The sequence below is a fragment of the Mytilus californianus genome, unplaced genomic scaffold (genome assembly GCF_021869535.1).
Source record: "Mytilus californianus isolate M0D057914Y unplaced genomic scaffold, xbMytCali1.0.p SCAF_1, whole genome shotgun sequence".
NCBI lineage: Eukaryota > Metazoa > Mollusca > Bivalvia > Mytilida > Mytilidae > Mytilus > Mytilus californianus.
This window is the reverse complement of record NW_026262581.1, coordinates 140,506,639-140,525,709: the sequence shown is the minus strand read 5'-3', so window position 1 is coordinate 140,525,709 and position 19,071 is coordinate 140,506,639. Positions and strand designations below refer to the sequence as shown.

The 19,071-nt window shown below is 32.8% G+C and overlaps 1 protein-coding gene across 4 annotated transcripts in view; it reads left to right on the top strand.

The window, feature by feature from the left end:
* Positions 1–19,071, top strand: part of LOC127737385 (proteasome adapter and scaffold protein ECM29-like) — an 89,702-nt gene extending 70,631 nt beyond the window's left edge. The window contains exons 33-49 of one of the 4 annotated variants that reach the window (XM_052248021.1): positions 349–511; positions 2,139–2,198; positions 5,316–5,405; positions 5,884–5,950; positions 6,495–6,586; positions 7,570–7,636; positions 7,992–8,120; positions 8,985–9,053; positions 9,843–10,054; positions 10,794–10,837; positions 11,599–11,644; positions 12,396–12,542; positions 12,947–13,061; positions 13,291–13,396; positions 16,688–16,782; positions 17,631–17,702; positions 18,257–19,071. In XM_052248021.1, the coding sequence (XP_052103981.1) occupies positions 349–511; positions 2,139–2,198; positions 5,316–5,405; positions 5,884–5,950; positions 6,495–6,586; positions 7,570–7,636; positions 7,992–8,120; positions 8,985–9,053; positions 9,843–10,054; positions 10,794–10,837; positions 11,599–11,644; positions 12,396–12,542; positions 12,947–13,061; positions 13,291–13,396; positions 16,688–16,782; positions 17,631–17,702; positions 18,257–18,402 (1,720 nt within the window). In that variant the 3' untranslated portion in view covers positions 18,403–19,071. The other 3 variants (XM_052248011.1, XM_052248032.1, XM_052248040.1) reach the window with 3 other exon arrangements.

Sequence of the window (19,071 nt, the reverse complement as noted above, 5' to 3'; positions counted from 1 at the left end):
CAAACTTTAGTTAAAGTCCTTAAGAGACATTTTGAACAATAGAAATGCAGAATTAACACACAAAGAACTGCTTTATCAAGATTGATCATTAGATTTTCATTGAAATCTATGAGATGTGTAAAAACATGTCAATCAGCATTTGAAAATATATAGATAGGTTAACAAAACTTTAATGACTTCTAGTTCTAATTTATCTGTCAATTTTCCTTTTACTAACCAGAACAGTAAAAAAATTAAATGTTTAATGCATTACAGTAGCAATATTAAGGCTTTTTACAATTATTGATAAACAGTTGTTCCTGTCATGTTTTCTGCAAAGCATTTTATTCATATTCATTTTTTTTTCAGTCTTTCTACCATGTTAAAGATCAGTAAGAATGCTGGTCCCCTGTTGAAACCTAATATTCCAGTATTAGTAACAGCTCTATTAGAAGCAGTCAGTGGTCTGGAACCACAATTTCTTAACTACTTCAGTCTACAAGTCTCAAGTAATCAGAAAGACTTAGAAAAGGTATGTCATCGGTGATCATTAATCTCAGATCCTGAACTATGAAGGTTTATATTTCATAGAATTGCAGTAAAGTGGTTTATACTGTAGTTAGATTGTACTTTTGTAATTAGTTAAGTTTTAGTAATGTGTAAAAACAAGTACTGTTCTTTTAAAAATTAATATATGCCCCAACATGAGAGAGTGAGGGGACATTATTTTTACACATCTGTTCATTTTTCCATCCCTAATATATTATGCCCTGCCTACCACAATAGCAGGGGCGATTTTTTTATGCTGTTCGCTCATCTGTTCATCTGTCCAATATCGGGTTAAAGTTTTGTTTAGGGTAGTTTACCATGAAGGTGCTGTCATGTCAACTTGAAAATAAAACCATATTTTCAATATGACAAATTAGTATTTGGACCCAGATTTGTTGTTCACAGAACATGCAAGAAATGTGATAGTGCGACATGCAGGGTATAGAGTCATATAGACACATATTCTTATTGATAATGTTATGTAAATAGAGTAATGTAATCTAATAGGATATACTATAGGATTAAACACATTTTTTCTAGAGGTTATTGATGTGTAAACTGGGGCGATTGACACCCAAACTCAATAAAAGTCCAAAGGACTTTTATGTAAAGTTTGTGAGTAAGCGACCAAGTTTGCTCATCAATAACCTCTAGAAAAAATGTGTTTAATCAATATAATTCTAAAGCCAAACATTCGCAATGTTTACATAACTTTTTTTTTGTTCATTGGTTACTATTTACCATCAAATGTACAAATTGACATGTTGTAACCAAGGAGTTAGCTGTCATATTGACTTTCTGAAATCCATATGCAGTAGAATTAAAGTGAAATAACACCTACCTCAAAAACTTCATTTTGATCAGATATTATCTGAAGTTGAAGGTACATTTAATGGAATAATCTTTAGTTTGAGATTTTTCATTTGTATGACGTCATGTTTTGCCATGACGTTAATTCGTCAAGATCATTCATGAAATTTCATGGAATTTTATTTTATCTTAAATTTACACATTTTCCAAGCATTAACACATTATTTCTTTGAGTGATGCATTTGAATAGCAATAACAGTCACTGTTATGTTTTTGCTTTTAGATTATCAATTTCCCTGTAACTCTTGGATCCAATACATATGTTTCACGCATAATTAGAACACAGTGTAGGTTACAGAAGTAGTTTTGGCAACATGGTCAATGAAAGTGTAAACCAAGGGAAAAAATTCTAATGGACCAATCTTATTCAAGTATCTTTAGATATGCAAGTCATATAAGAACTATTGTTTAATGTGTATTTATTTATTCCAGTTAGACAGTGGCAGGATTGCTGCATCCAGAATGTCTCCTATGATGGAAACTGCTAATTATATAATTATTTATTCCAGTTAGACAGTGGCAGGATTGCTGCATCCAGAATGTCTCCTATGATGGAAACTGCTAATTATGTAATTATTTATTCCAGTTAGACAGTGGCAGGATTGCTGCATCCAGAATGTCTCCTATGATGGAAACTGTTAATTATGTAATTATTTATTCCAGTTAGACAGTGCCAGGATTGCTGCATCTAGAATGTCTCCTATGATGGAAACTGTTAATTATGTAATTATTTATTCCAGTTAGACAGTGCCAGGATTGCTGCATCTAGAATGTCTCCTATGATGGAAACTGTTAATTATGTAAGTAACTTTAGATATACAACACTCTAAACATCTCCAAAAATGTGTCAGCTTAGCCGAAACATGTCCATTTTACTCCAATGTGTATATGCAATCACATATTGCCCAACCATGTCCAGCATTACTTCCCCCCAAACATGTCCGATTATTTTCTTCGCTCAAACATGTCCAATCTTTACCTCACTTAAACCTGTCTGACAATTTTTATCCACTGAAACGTGCCCACTTAAAGACCCCCAATATGACTCAAAATTTTTAGCACTAATATGCCCCTGTGACGTCAGTTATGTCTAAATTCAATCATGGGATACCTGATTGTAAGACATTGGTTTTCTGCTCAGGTCCAAAAGACAAAAAAAGATCAATGCTGAGGTACATGTTGGGCACAATTCTGGGAGATTAAACAGTTACTGATTTAAAAGAAGAAAATACAAAATGGGGACCTTATAAAATTGCAGAGATGGTTCTGAGAGGGTCATAGAATTGATGATAAAAAATAAATATCTAAATGAATTTTTTGACAAGGTATCTAGATATGTATGCAGGGAAAACCTTAATGTTGGTCTCAGTTTCAAATACTTCATGCATATTCATTAGGAAAACACAAATTAAAAATTGAAAAATATATAAGGTATTAGTGTAATGTATGATCAATACTGTTGAATGGTACATCATGTGAAATTTTACATCTTGAATAAAATGTATGTTCACTGCTTTGATTTATTACGTTTTGATAATTTAGGTATTTTATTTAGTTTTGCTAATATACTCCAGGGGTGCTTAGTTACCTTGACTATCCAGGAGGGTCTCAAATAATACTGTTTTTGACAGCTATTCATAGAATGTACAAGTTTTTGATTTTCAAATATTTTGGCCTTGACCATCACTGAAGAGACATTAATTGTTGAACTGCGCATCTGATAATTAAGTCTCCCAAACGAAGACTTATTGTTTTTGCTCAGTTCTTATTGTTATTCTTCTTCTTCTTCTTCTTCTTCTTCTTCTTCCTCTTCCTCTTCCTCTTCCTCTTCCGCCGCTTTTAAATTTGAACTTGTCCGCACCCGTTCTCCAAAACCACTTGTCAGATTAACTTAGGGTTTCACAATATGTTAGACTAACATGTCTAGTGGTGCAATCAGGGTTTTGTTTGTGCAATGGGGTTTATAAAGGGGTACTTTGAGGGGCAAAAAAAAGAGGGTTTTACTATAGAACCCTATGGGATTTTATTTTTTAAAATTTTCAAATGATTATAAATTGAAAACCGTTTGTGATAGACACAATCTTTTTAATTGAAAATGTTCTGAATGATTAAGCCCATTAAATGAAATACAGGGTTAGTCCCCAGGGGTCACCCCCACCCCCTGCCATTTAAGAAAGTTCTAATACCTTGTAAGTGGTCAAGATCCCCACCCCTAAACCATATACATTCTGGTTTGTCATGCTAAGATGGTTTGAATGATATACAGGGTTAGTCCCCAGGGGTCATCCCTACCCCCTGCCATTTGAGAAAGTTCTAATATCTTGTAAGTGGTCAAGATCCCCACCCCTTACCATATATATTCTGGTTTGTCATGCTAAGATGGTTTGAATGATATACAGGGTTAGTCCCCAGGGGTCACCCCAACCCCATGCCATTTAAGAAAGTTCTAATATCTTGTAAGTGGTCAAGATCCCCACCCCTAAACCATATATATTCTGGTTTGTCATGCTAAGATGGTTTGAATGATATACAGGGTTAGTCCCCAGGGGTCATCCCGACCCCCTGCCATTTGAGAAAGTTCTAATATCTTGTAAATTGTCGAGATCCCCACCCCTAAACCATATATATTCTAGTTTGTCATGATAAAGCACATGAAATGAAATACAGGGTTAGCCCCCCCAGGGGTCACCCCCACCCCATGCTTTTTAAGAAAGTTCTAATATCTTTGTAAGTGGTTAAGATCCCTACCCCTAAACCAAATATATTCTGGTTTTTCATGCTAAGATGGTTTGAATGATATACAGGGTTAGTCCCCAGGGGTCATCCCGACCCCCTGCCATTTGAGAAAGTTCTAATATCTTGTAAATGGGCGAGATCCCCACCCCTAAACCATATATATTCTGGTTTGTCATGATAAAGCACATCAAATGAAATACAGGGTTAGTCCCCAGGGGTCACCCCCACCCCCTGCCATTTAAGAAAGTTCTAATATCTTTGTAAGTGGTCAAGATCCCCCCCCTAAACCATATATATTCTGGTTTGTCATGTGAAGATGGTTTGAATGATATACAGGGTTAGTCCCCAGAGGTCATCCGGACCCTTTGCCATTTGAGAAAGTTCTAATATCTTGTAAATGGTCGAGATCCCCACCCCTAAACCACATATATTCCTGTTCGTCATGTCTCGAACATTTTAATGACGTATACGGTCAGTCCCCAGGGGTTCCCCCCACCCCCAATGTTCTAATATCTTGTAAATGGTCAAGATCCCCACCCCTAAACCATATATATTCCTGTTCGTCATGTCTCAAACATTTGAATGACGTATAGGGTCAGTCCCCAGGGGTTCCCCCCACCCCCAATGTTCTAGTATCTTGTAAATGGTCGAGATCCCCACCCCTAAACCATATATATTCTGGTTTGTCATGCCAAGATGATTTGAATGATATACAGGGTTAGTCCCCAGGCATCACTAATGCATATAACTTTACTGGACCAAACCAATTTTCACTGGACTTTGCCCAATGTCAGGCGACCCTAGGAATTACGAATTATGGGAGCTTCGTTTGGGAGACTTCGTAACAGCATCCTGTTACAATCATTTCTTGTTATATACATTTTAAATTTTTGTGAAGAGGAAAGTCTTCTATGTTTTTTTTTTTTTTCAAGAAATGAATTCTATTGTATTGAGTAATTTTGAATAGCTTCTCTTAAGGTTCAGGTTATAATTGGAAGCAATTTAAATTATCTATGATAAAAAGAGGGATAATCGTCAAATGTTTATCTCTTCAAAGCCTGAATGAAAAAGTGAAATTGGAGAAAATATTGGAGATCTGAAATATAGGGAACACATTCAATGTAGTTTATATGATAACTACAATTTAATATGTCAGTGATTCTTTCTTCTGATGATTTCAGTGTGTTCAGTATATAGACAGTGATGTCCTTGTAGAGTTGGTTCCAAGATTTACAGACCTCATCAAAAGTGGTATTGGGATAGGTACAAAGGTAAGTCATACCCACTCACACTTAGGATGATCATATGGAAGTTCCCCCTAAGCAAAATCACACATAAAGAATAATGGCATTTTTGTTTTTGATTCCATCTGTATCAACAAGAATATCAAATGAGCCAAGAATGGAATAATACATATAAAAAAATAAGAAGATGTGGTATGATTGCCAATATGTATTATTTTATATATGTATGTTTTACTTATTGTCCATAATTGTGAACTTAACATATATGCAACAAATATTCATCTAGCATACAGAAAACATAAAAAGACCAAAGTATTATACATTTGTAATGAATATGATAATTAGATGAATGGGGCATATGTCTGCCACATATTGTAAGTTAAACATGTGTAAATCTGATTTCTAAGTTTATATAGAGATGACAATTACAAAAATCTCGGTTACATTTATTGTAGAGTAGTATAACAACTCTGGCAAGGATAATAAAAACCATGTTTTCTTGTAGGCCGGCTGTTCTAGTTTTGTGATACAATTAGTTCATCATTGTCCTCAAGATTTAACTCCACATGCAGGTAAATATAAACCACTTGGTATTGTCAAAAAAATAATAAGAGAACATATTAGAAATAACACACAACATAGAATTCATAATTTGTTTTAAAAGTAAAATGGAATGGCTTTCATTTTGTTTACTACCAAAATTCTAATTTGCTTAGATAAAAAAAAAATCTTACCTGAGGAAGATGTATATTTTAATAAATGCTTATATAAAATTTTTAAATAGCCAAGGTTGAGGTACTCTAAGTGCAAATATTTCACTGAATGTCTTCCTTTTATTAAGATTTCCATTAAAATCAAGACTTCTCTTATGAATATTTTGTTCTTGCATATGCTTGATACTATCTACTTAAAAAGATATTTCAAAACTAAATATTTTTTTGAAGAAATTTGTTTATGCTATCATTAAACTTTACAATCTTAGTTTGTATTTTATAAAGTTATGACCACCTATTTTTTCAAATTTATATAATTTTGAATAAGATCAGTATTAGTTCAAGCCAGGCTTTAAACTTACCTTCTCGGCTGTATTCTCCAACTTTTCTTTTCTCTTTATAGGTAAATTGATGTCAGCTTTCCTAGCAGGTCTAAGTGACAGAAATTCTTCAGTGAGGAAAACATACGCATCTGCACTTGGCCATTTGATAAAGGTTTGTATAATATTTCGTAAGTGGCGAAACATGTAGACTCAATAAAACTATCACCTTGCGGTAACCCAGATGTTGTTGTCTCTACATATTATATTTCCATGAGGTTTTAAGACAACCGCAGCATACTTCGGTATCCATCTTGGTTACTCTACCAGCTTTTCCGTTAGAAGGTGTTGGTTCACTCGTCACAAATTATTTATTTTTCTGTGGACGCCACCGTAAGTGGCGAAACATGTAGACTCAATAAAACTATCACCTTGCGGTAACCCAGATGTTGTTGTCTCTACATATAATATTTCATTTTGTTTGGATCATCTCACATATGGTGAAACATTAAAACAAAAATTAATCAATCTGCTGTTTTGTTCTCCATGCCAGAGAAGTGGAGCGGGGGTAGATCTGAATTATGTATGGGTCCCTTATAGCTAAATATTAACTTTACCATATCTATACAAATGAAAGAAGAGGAGGGTATGAAATACACTGTTTCCTAATGCATTCTGGGTAATATTTTCAAAAGCGTACACCAAAACATTGTTATTGGTCAAAAATGTCTTTAACAATGGTGATTCCACTAATGAAGTAATGTTATTTTCGTTATTGTGTACAAACAGTGAAATTATCCATAGACCTTTAGTTTTCAAAATGGCAGATTGTCAGCTCTATTAACAGTTTGTCTCGTCAATGAATTATAGTGGAGGACAGAAAACGGGACATAAAAAATAAAAGCTGTGATAGATAAAAAGGGGGACAACTATTGACAAAATTCCTGGTTTATGACAAGCACATTAACATTTTGTATCAACAACCTTCTAACTTCTCTACATGTTATTATTGGATTGTTTTCTCAATGTTTGAGTTTTATTTTGGGATGACCTGAATGTTTTATTTTTGTCAAATTGATGAAGATAAAGATCTAGTATAACAGTGTGTGACTACATTGATTTTGTGAATTGTCATTGTAAATGTTCTTTTTCCTGCAGGTTGCAAAAGACAGTAGTGTAGAAAAACTGATAATAAAGTTAAAGTCTTGGTATCTTGATAAAGAAGGTATGTGCTAAATATGATGTGCAATTGAGAGAAACTGTACTTAAGATAAAAAAAAAGAAGACCTTATTTTGTTTTTCATAATATATTATAATAGTCAAACAACGAAACAGTAACTGTCAGGGAAATGAAGTTCGTAGTTTTAGTAACTGTTCAGAAAAGCATTGGTTGCTGCATGATGGTGAAGTTTGACCTATGACCTCACAATTTCTAGTCTAGTTCCTTATTAAAAAAAACATATATTATTTCTGTATTTTATCATTACTAGATATGCTATAATATATCTGCTGCCAGTGTAGATATTGTGCAGAGACATTTTTGTGTGTCCACCAGATTCGTATTTCTGGATGTTTTTCAGATGAAGCAGCTAGACATGCATGTGGTTTAACATTACAGTCCATGTGCCACCAGAGTCAAGATATAATGAAGAGACATGCCACACAAGCAGTGCCACTAGCTTTCTTTGCCATGCATGAAAAGAAACCAGGTAAAATTTCATTTGATATAAATAAGACATTAATATTTTCTTCTAATTATTGAAGTATTTTTTTCTTAAATCTATATTGTTCCAAACCTTAAAATACCATTTCAAGCAAAAGCCTCAAAATGCTCCATAAATTTTTTGTTATGCAGAGGGCTTTTATAGCTTACTGTACGGTTTGTATTTTGATCATTAGTGACAGACTTTCTGTGACATTTAGCTGCTTTCATCCACGTCCTTAGGTCTTTGGTGAAATATTTGTCTCATTGGAAATCATACCCAATCTCCTTATTTTTATACCTATTGCTAGCTAAATTTTCAAAAAAGGATTAATTGACCATTTTCAAAACAGTCATTAATTAGCCTGTAATTGAGTGGTTGTTGTTTGTAGCTGTCGATTTATATGTGTTGTTTGTTTATTGTTTTGAACAGTTCTTGTGTTGTTTGTTGCACCACTGTCCCAGGATGAGGGGAGGGTTGGGCGCCCGCTAGCAGGTTTAACCCTGCCACATTCTGTATGTGCCTGTCCCAAGTCAGGAGCCTGTAATTCAGTGGTTGTCGTTTGTTGCTGTGTTACATATTTGTTTTTCGTTCATTATTTTGTACATAAATTAGGCCCTTAGTTTTCTCGTTTGAATTGTTTTACATTTGTCATTTCGGGGCCTTTTATAGCTGACTCTGCGGTATGGGCTTTGCTCATTGTTGAAGGCCGTACGGTGACCTATAGTTGTTAATTTCTGTGTCATTTGGTCTCTTGTGGAGAGTTGTCTCATTGGCAATCATACCACATCTTCTTTTTTATATAGCTATTACTAGATAAAACTTGTTTGATGAAGGTTTCTTGTTCTCAAATGTTAAATTTCTTTTCAGAAACTGAAGACAAGTCATCGAAAGATAATATGTCAGTATGGGAAGAAATCTGGTTAGAAATTACTCCAGGTAAATCTTAGTCTGTATGAGAAGAAATCTGGTTAGAAATTACTCCAGGTAAATCTTAGTCTGTATGAGAAGAAATCTGGTTAGAAATTACTCCAGGTAAATCTAAAGATAATATGTCTGTATGAGAAGACATCTGGTTAGAAATGACTCCAGGTAAATCTAAAGATAATATGTCTGTATGGGAAGACATCTGATTAGAAATAATTCCAGGTAAATCTTAGATAATATGTCAGTATGGGAAGTAATCTGGTTAGAAATTACTCCAGATAAATCTTAGATAATATGTCTGTATGAGAAGAAATCTGGTTAGAAATTACTCCAGGTAAATCTAAAGATAATATGTCTGTATGGGAAGACATCTGGTTAGAAATTACTCCAGGTAAATCTAAAGATAATATGTCTATATGGGAAGACATCTGGTTAGAAATTACTCCAGGTAAATCTAAAGATAATATGTCTGTATGAGAAGACATCTGGTAAGAAATTACTCCAGGTAAAATAGTTTTAAGTAAAGAATGTATGTATATTTATTATCTGTTAAAAATGGAGCCACTCAGAGACAGTATGTTTAATAAAAAAGAAATAAAAAGAACTGACAGTCAAGGCAAGTGGAAAATGAATGAAAATTATAAAGAAAACAAAAACATTAGAAAGAGATATAATAAAAAGAATTCCATACTAACTTTGGAAAACTAAAATTTAGTTCTGTTCATTCCATGGTCATAGTTGACAAAATCACTATTGGTGAACTTATTCTATCATAGATTCTAACTATTTATGTTCTCATAGGTACAGAAGCTGGGATAAGATTATATCTCCAGGAAATCATGGAGCTGTTACAAACTTCAATAGATTCCCAATCTTGGGCAACAAAAGCTCAGGCAGCAGATTCCATGAGTACCGTAGCAGAGAAACTCAAGGACAAGCTAGGTCCACCTCACTTAGGCAACCTTCTCTCTATTTTGTTGTCAGGGTTACAAGGGAGAATTTGGACAGGCAAGGTAAGAATTTAAATTCATAGCCTCTACTACTGGGTACTCATGACACTGACTGAGACTGAGAAACTAAAGGACAAGTTAGAACTAAGTGTTGCTAAGTCTTTGGTTTTCTCTGTTGTGTCTTGTGTATTATTATTTGTCTGTTTGTCTTTTTATTTTTTGGCCATGGCGTTGTCGGTTTGTTTTCGATCTGTGAGTTTAACTGTACCTCTGGTATCTTTCGCCCCTCTTTTTTTAGAACCTCTGCACTTAGTCATGATACTGTTAATGTGAAACTAAAGGACAAGTTACGTCTTCCTTACCTTGGCAACCATTCGTTCTACATGGATAGGGAAAGTAAGAATTAAGATTCACAGTCTCTTATAGTCATAGTATTGTTACTTTGAAATTAGAGGACATGGATTGCCCTCCTATATTTGGCAAATTTGTCTCCACTTTGTTAAACATCTTGACTTACATTGCTAATTTGATATTGTATCAGATGATTGGTAGAGGTAGTCAATCTGGTTTATTAACAAAATGTAACTTTGTTTTGTATTTTATTTGAGAAAAATCTGTAGAAGTTAACTGCAAAAATAAAGAATTTTATTGGAATTAAGTCTTGAGATTCCACACAGTATAAGAACTTATGTCGTCTGCTTGGACAATTTTGTTTGTTTATTATTTTTATTTTAATTTAATTGAAATCCATTTTCTTTTTGTAAAATTGAGTCATGAATTACCATAAAGCTATTATTTCCAGGAAACTCTGATACAAGCCATAGACACTGTCTGCTGTTACTGCAAGTAAGTCAATAGTAAAAATGCATGTGTTTTTCAGTTTGATGTAAAAACCTCTCATTTTACTATCAAAACTATAGGTTGCAATTTCCCATAGGAACTCCTTTTACGACTAAAACTGTGCCACTTTTACTATGAAGTTTCGTAAAAATTTATATCCTAGATTGGAAAGTTCATATGCACTACAATATATTTCAAAGGTCAAAATATAGGGCTGAATATATGCCCCAAACTTCTAAGAGTTTAAACTTATACTAGAATTCTGTAATACCCCTCCCTTCACTTGGGGTCTTCCTTAGAATTCAATTTGACCTCTATCCATGTGTATTTATACTGGTAACGTTTCTATGAGATAAAACATTGAGATCATATCTGGGAACCAGTACGTAAACAAAATAAAATATCTATGAATATTATATATCTCCCCAAAAGAGGCATGGTTTGTGAAACAGCTGTATTTACAAAGTGCAACCTATAAGGTTATGACAATTGAAAGTGATACCAGCTGTTATAGCACAAAAAATTCATTGAAGGCAAGAATGATCAACAGTATTCTTCATTTATCAATATGCAAAATAGGTTGTCATGGAGGAACTTATCATTCATATCTTTTAAGGCATCACCCATTATTTGATTTTTAAGTAGTATTTAATCCTATCATAATTTGGTTTCTATGGTACTTTATACTTCTCACATTAGTGTTTTATAATACAATGTATATAAATGTTACACTACAGATTTATGTGTTGAATAATTTTCTGTTTTAGGGAAAATTTATCAAAAGAAACAGAAGGACAACCAAGCATTGAAAAGGTGAATTAGTATAAGTATATATATAGATTCTATTACTGTATCTAGAGTAATACATTATTTTTTTACTCAAGACAGTAAAATTTTTTAAACTTAAAACGTGAGGCTTGCCAAGCGTTTTAAATATTTGAAATTTAACAATCAAGAGTGCAGAAATAACATACTGCACCATAATTGGTGGTGGAATCTGTTTCTCTAATCATTTATAGACAATATGTAGACACACTTAATACGGATGATTGTTATGTACAAGACGTCATAGTTTATTACTTTGAATTTGAAATTAAATAGACAGTAATAACAGAACATTCAGTATAATAAATTAAATAACACATATCTGAGAGGGTGATAGAGCAGATTGTTTCCCCTCAAAAAGATATTGTCAACCTTGGCTTCGCCTCAGTTGACAATGTTTTCTCGGGGTAACAATCTGCTCTATCACCCTCTCAGCTATGTGTTATTTATATACTGTCGCAGCATTTTGTTTTAGATGATGTTATTTTAGATCAATTGTTGGTATATTGAGCAAAGTAATATCCATACCACAGCTAAGATAGATGTGGTAATTGTAGACTATAGATTGGTTTTTTAAATATTAAAGAAGGTTTTACTCAGTTTCAACAATTTTCCTAGAGGTTAATGATCCTAGATAATCTCATCATCCTTTTTCTAGTGTAGTACCTTTTAACTCCTGTTTGTTGTAAATACATTATCTTAAAAATGAGTTTCAATTCTTTTTCAATTTTTTTTACAGGTTGTTGATTCAATGATGAAAGAATCTAAGAAGGAGAGACTAGAATATAAACTTGAGGCCCTCAAGTGTACTGGGAATATTTTAGAAGAATACTCCTTAGACAGATTCTCAGAAATTTGGCAGATTGTCCAACCTGATTTATCCAAGGTATGTCATCATTCATTTTACAGACAGATTCTTGACCCATATATATAAATAATAACCATCCATTGTGTTCTGGCTGCTTTGTCATCAACCGTTCTCTAATCTCTTACAGTGGAAATTGATTAGAACTGTATCTGTTTTAGAACTGACAGTTTTATAAAATTTTATTCATTTATTTGTGAAGGTTTTTATTATGTTATCTTAAGATAATTATTGAAATTGCTACCTTTTACAATTTATGGATGAATTTAAGGAGACAGCAACCTTACAACACAAAAGAAAGTAAATGTTACCAATAGACAGTTGTCTCTACTTTATGTAAAGTTCTAAATCATCTATAAGAATTGTCTCCTATTTTGTGTATAACTGGAAGTATCTTTTACATTTCTTTTGTCTTTTATTTTCAGACAGGAAACAAAAATGGTGAAGAGGATGATATAAAACCAGAAATGAAACAAAAGAAATTTAATTGTTATTTTGAAATTTTAGGGCAGTCCTGGCCTTTAACAGTGACAACACAAGGTAGGTTACCTAGGTAACATGTAATGAGTAGGTTTGAATTTTAGGGCAGTAAATATAATGAAATGCATTACATCCTTTATCTGATGAAACCTAAACAAAAAAAAGACAACAGTTATAAATCATGGTTCTGACAGAGGAACAGAAGTTATTATAACACAAATAAAAATTAAATCTTCCCTAAATATTAAACAATTGTTATCTCATTCCTGTTTATCTTTATTTATTTCAGATGAATTTGGTTCAAAGTTTAGTGATTTGTTGCTGACATCTTTACTTCATAATACTTGGAAAATACAAGTCACAATACTGAAGTCTTTGTTTAAATTTATTGATAGGTAAGTTATTGTTCACCAAATGACATTTCAGATCTATTGTCTGATGTTGTAATGGTGAAGATAATCTTATCCTTTCCTGTACTACAGGCAGATGGAAATATCTATCAATTAAGGAATTTCATTAAGGAGAAAGCAATCTAAAAAATGCAGCAAAAAGAACCCAACGGAGAAAGCAACCTAGAAAATGCAGCAAAAACCCAATGGAGAAAGCAACCTAAAAAATGCAGCAAAAAACCCAATGGAGAAATCAACCTAAAAAATGCAGCAAAAAACCCAATGGAGAAAGCAACCTAAAAAATGCAGCAAAAACCCAACAGAGAAAGCATCCTAAAAAATGCAGCAAAAAAACCCAACAGTCAAAGGCTGTACAGAGACCTATAGTTGTTAACTTCAATGTCGATTGGTCTCTGGTGGAGTTGTCTCACTGGCAATCATGGCACATCTTCTTATTTTTATATTCAACAATAAAAAATGTCGATACATTAGGTAAATCTATTATTCTTCCCTAGCATAACGTCAAGGCAAAATGAAACTATTAAACACCTGCCATCTGTAGTCCAACAAACAAGAATAAATTATAATCCTATTGCAATGAAAATGAATTAGTTGATTGATTCAGGACAGCATAATATTAATAGACAGATAATATCATCGAAAAATTAATTTCTGTTGATGTGAGAACAATAAAAATATATCAATATTAGATAATCTATGAAAATAATACTTTTTATTCGCCAGTTTACAGGACGTATTATGGTATACCGTTGTCTGTCCGTCGTCAACATGTCGGACAATAGCTCAAAAACACTTTGAGCACTTTTCAGGAAACTTTGGTGAATTGTTTATATTTATTGATGTAAGCTCCCTATCGATTTTTAAAAATTCTAGATTTTACGTTTCCGAGTTGTGGGATTTTATTCATAAAAATGGGTTGATTTTCAAGTTTTCGGACAATATCTTTATAGTGCTTTGAGCAGTTTTCATGAAACTTTAGTGATTGGTTTTTATCTATTAAAATAACCTCCCTTTAGTTTTTATACGACCGCAAAAATTTTTTGGTCGTATATTGGTATGACGTTGGCGTCGTCGTCATCGTCGTCGTCGTCCGGCGTCGTCCGAAGACACATTGGTTTTCGCACTCTAACTTTAGTTTAAGTGAATGGATCTCCATGAAATTTTACCATAAGGTTCAATACTACGAAAGGAAGGTTGGGATTGATTTTGGGGGTTATGGTACCAACAGTTAAGGAATTAGGGGCCAAAAATAAGCATTTTTTTAACTTTCAGACAATAACTTGTGTGTAAGTGTATGGATCTCTCTGACATTGTACCACAAGGTTCCATATCACAAAGGGAAGGCTGTAATTGATTTTGGGGGTAATTGCCTCAAAATTTTAGGAATTAGGGGCCAAAAAAGGGGCAAAAAACAAGCATTTTTCTAGTTTCATGACAATAACTTGTGTGTTAGTGTTTGGATATTTCTGAAATTGTACTACAAGGTTTCATATCACAAAGGGAAAGCTGGAATTGAGTTCGGGGGTAATTGCCTGAAACGTTTAGGAATTGGGGGCCAAAAAGGGGCCAAAAATAAGCATTTTTCTAGTTTCAAGACAATAACTTGTGTTCAAGTGTATGGATCTCTCTGAAATTGTACTGCAAGGTACCATACCACAAAGGGAAGGCTGGGATTGAGTTTGGGGGTGATGAATCATAAGGGGGTTAAAAAAATTTGGGGGGGGGGATTTTTTTTTTTTTCTTTTTTTTTCCTTTTTTTTTTCTTTTAAAATTTTCCATTTTAAGTTGGTTATTTCTGATTTATATTTAAAAGCAAATAATAATGATATGGTAGGAGATACACACCAAACAGGATGTGTAAATTTTTATATAATAAGTATTGTGCAATAGCAAGAAATCTTCAATTGCACAGTATTGCGCAATAGCAAGAAATCTTCAATTGCACAGTATTGCGCAATAGCAAGAAATATCCAATAGCACAATATTGCGCAATAGCAAGAAATTGTCAATTGTACAGTATTGCGCAATAGCAAGAAATATTCAATTGCACAGTATTGTGCAAAAGAAGATACTTCTTATAAATTGCTTATTTCTTGATCAATTTCAATGGGGTTTTATTCTTGAATTCTTGGGGTTCTTTAATATGCTGAATATAACCATGTATTAAGTTTTTGGATTTTGGGCCCTGTTTTTAAATTGGTCCACATTGAGGTCCAAAGGGTCCAAAATTTAACTTTGTTTGATTTCATCAAAGTTGAATTATTGGGGTTCTTTGATATGCCGAATCTTACCGTGTATTTAGATTCTTAATTTTTGGTTCCGTTTTCAAATTGGTCTACATTAAGGTCCATCGGGGTCCAAAATTAAACTTAGTTTGATTTTAACAAAAATTGAATTTTTAGTGTTCTTTGATATGCTGAATCTAAACATGTATTTAGATTTTTGATTATGGGCCCAGTTTTCAAGTTGGTCCAAATCGGGGTCCAAAATTAAACTTTGTTTGATTTCAACAAAAATTGAGTATATGGGGTTCTTTGATAGGCTGAATCTAACCATGTATTTAGATTTTTGGGCCCCGTTATCAACTTTGTCCACATTGAGGTCAAAAGGGTCCAAAATTAAACTTTGTTTGATTTCATCAAAAATTGAATTCTTGGGGTTCTTTGATATGCTGAATCTAACCATGTATTAAGATTTTGGATATTGGACCATAATAGGTGAATGTCCAATTTAAAATTTTTAAGTTCTTAGACCACATTCATTCTGTGTCAGAAACCTATGCTGTGTCAAATATTTAATCACAATCCAAATTCAGAGCTGTATCAAGCTTGAATGTTGTGTCCATACTTGCCCCAACTGTTCAGGGTTAGACCTCTGCGGTCGTATCAAGCTGCGCCCTGCGGAGCATTTTATTTTTTATAAATTTCTGATATGACATTGAGAAGTTATTGAACTTTATTCTTTGAAAAAGTGACGGGCGTATCATGGCTCATGGCGCAGCTGTTTATTTCAATTATTTTATACAAAGAATTAAATTAATTTACTTTAAACTTCACACATATTGCTGACCTTGCCATTAACTAGAGGTTTTGTAAAAATTAGCTGAAGTAGATATGAAATGTACTACTTTTGGTTCATTTGTGTGTTTGGCATACATTTCGCTGAACTTGTATACATTATGTTTAGGGGCCAGCTGAAACCCACCTCTGGGTGGGGAATTTTCTAGGTTTCCATTCTCTATTGTTTTATAACTGTGTATGCTTTTGTTTTTTTTAGATACCATATCTTTCAAAAAGATGAAATATTATTACATCAAGCTGTGGTGCAAGGTTTAACAACCAGAATGTTAGAAACCATGATTCCATGTTTAGGTATGATATCCAAGCTATGCAATTTTTTCATACAGTATATGGAATTGAAATATTTCATTCATAAAAGTTGGTATGAATAAGCTTGTGTTATAAACCAACATAGATTTTCATGAAAATTTGTAATCTAGCACAGTAAAGTCCATTAATTTCTTTTACTCTGTGCCCAATGATCAGACTTTCCAGGTGAATGGAATTACATGCTATGGTCATGTATTTAAAGAATGGCCTTGTTTATTTACAATTATTGCATGGCACATATAAGTATGTCATTTAACTGCTTAGATTTGGGGTTTGTTCTTAAGTTTTCGTATTTTATCCACCAATGTAATATGATATAATATAAAATAAGATTTAACACCTACTTTGTATGGAGAAGGTTTAACCCAATGGGACACAGTATAAAAATACTTTGTCTGAATGACTTTGTTTTATGTTACACCTACATTGTATGGGGAAGGTTTAACCCAATGGGACACAGTATATAAATACTTTGTCTGAATGACTTTGTTTTATTATTATACCTACATTGTATGGGGAAGGTTTAACCCAATGGGACACAGTATATAAATACTTTGTCTGAATGACTTTGTTTTTTTATTACACCTACATTGTATGGAGAAGGTTTAACCCAATGGGACACAGTATATAAATACTTTGTCTGAATGACTTTGTTTTATGTTACACCTACTTTGTATGGAGAAGGTTTAACCCAATGGGACACAGTATATAAATACTTTGTCTGAATGACTTTGTTTTTTTATTACACCTACATTGTATGGAGAAGGTTTAACCCAATGGGACACAGTATATAAATACTTTTGTCTGAATGACTTTGTTTTATGTTTCAGGTAATATAAAGTTTACTGTGATACGACATGAAGCATTAAGTGCAACAGAACTAATTATAGATAAAGTCATCGGTGAGTTTAATTATATAAAGGGGTCTGATGATATTTTAATATAATATTTGGTTTTCTGAACATTTGGTGGAAGAAATTTAAAATCTGTAGCATTGTTTTGCATTTTGTCTGAAAATAATTAAATTACTTCAAACTACCCAGGAAACACCATTGAAAAAGAATGAAATCAATATCAAAGTAACAGTCAATTATGTTTGAAGTTTAATAAAAAAAATAAACGAATGATGGTATATTATCCAGTGATTTGTTGTCTCCATAGTAACATTTTGTCTTTATTTTACAGCTGCAGATGGAATTTTATTTAATGCACATGCTGCATGTATGGCAAATTGTCTCCATAGTAACAGCAATTTTATATTACAGATGTAGATGGAATATTATCCAGTAACATGCTGTCTCCGTAGTAACAATTAAATTTACATTACAGATGTATATGGTATATTGTCCAGTGACATGCTGTCTCCATGGTAACAATTATTTTATATTAAAGATGTAGATGGTATATTGTCCAGTGACATGCTGTCTCCATAGTAACAATTATTTTTATATTACAGATGTAGATGGTATATTGTCCAGTGACATGCTGTCTAAAGTACAAGATGCCTTGTCAGCCATGTCTGGTGATTCCAGCCCAGAATTACAGGACAAGTCACATGAACTGTTGAAACAAATCACTGTTAAAATATCTACTATTGAATAATTCTGTTGGGAAATCTGTGGGAGACATAAAAGTACATTATAAAAAAGAATCTTTTAATGCAAATATCTATAGATTTAAGAGATCATACAACATCAGAATATTTCTTTTGCAAATTATGTGTCCTTGACATCATAATCAACATCAGAATATTCACAATCCTATAAATCTTAAAGTAATTTATTTGTATATTTAAAGTTTGACACTACATAAACAACTGTTTATTGTAGAAAACTGTATGTTGATCTTTAATTATTTGTGATATTTATGATGCTGGGCTGCTGTCTTACTGACAAATACTCCACATCTCTGTTCATTTTTACTATGTACTAGAACAGTTAAGAATGAAGAAATAAAACATGGGAGGGTTATTTTTCTTGTATCCTATAAATTAATTATATAGTTTTGGTTTTTGTGTTTTCTTTAAAAAAAAATTTCAAATAACATATTTTAAAATTTCACATTTATCCATGAAAAAGTTCTTTTAATTTTAAACCAGCAGACATTGGAAGAAATGTTAATAATCAGCTATTTAATATAGGACTGTCCAATCATTCAATTATAATAAAAGTGCAATGTTTAAGATGGAATAAAGTTTAATGTATAATCATTGTTATGGATATTTTATTTTGAATTGTTAGAGATCTGAAAAATAAACCTATTAGAAGTTTA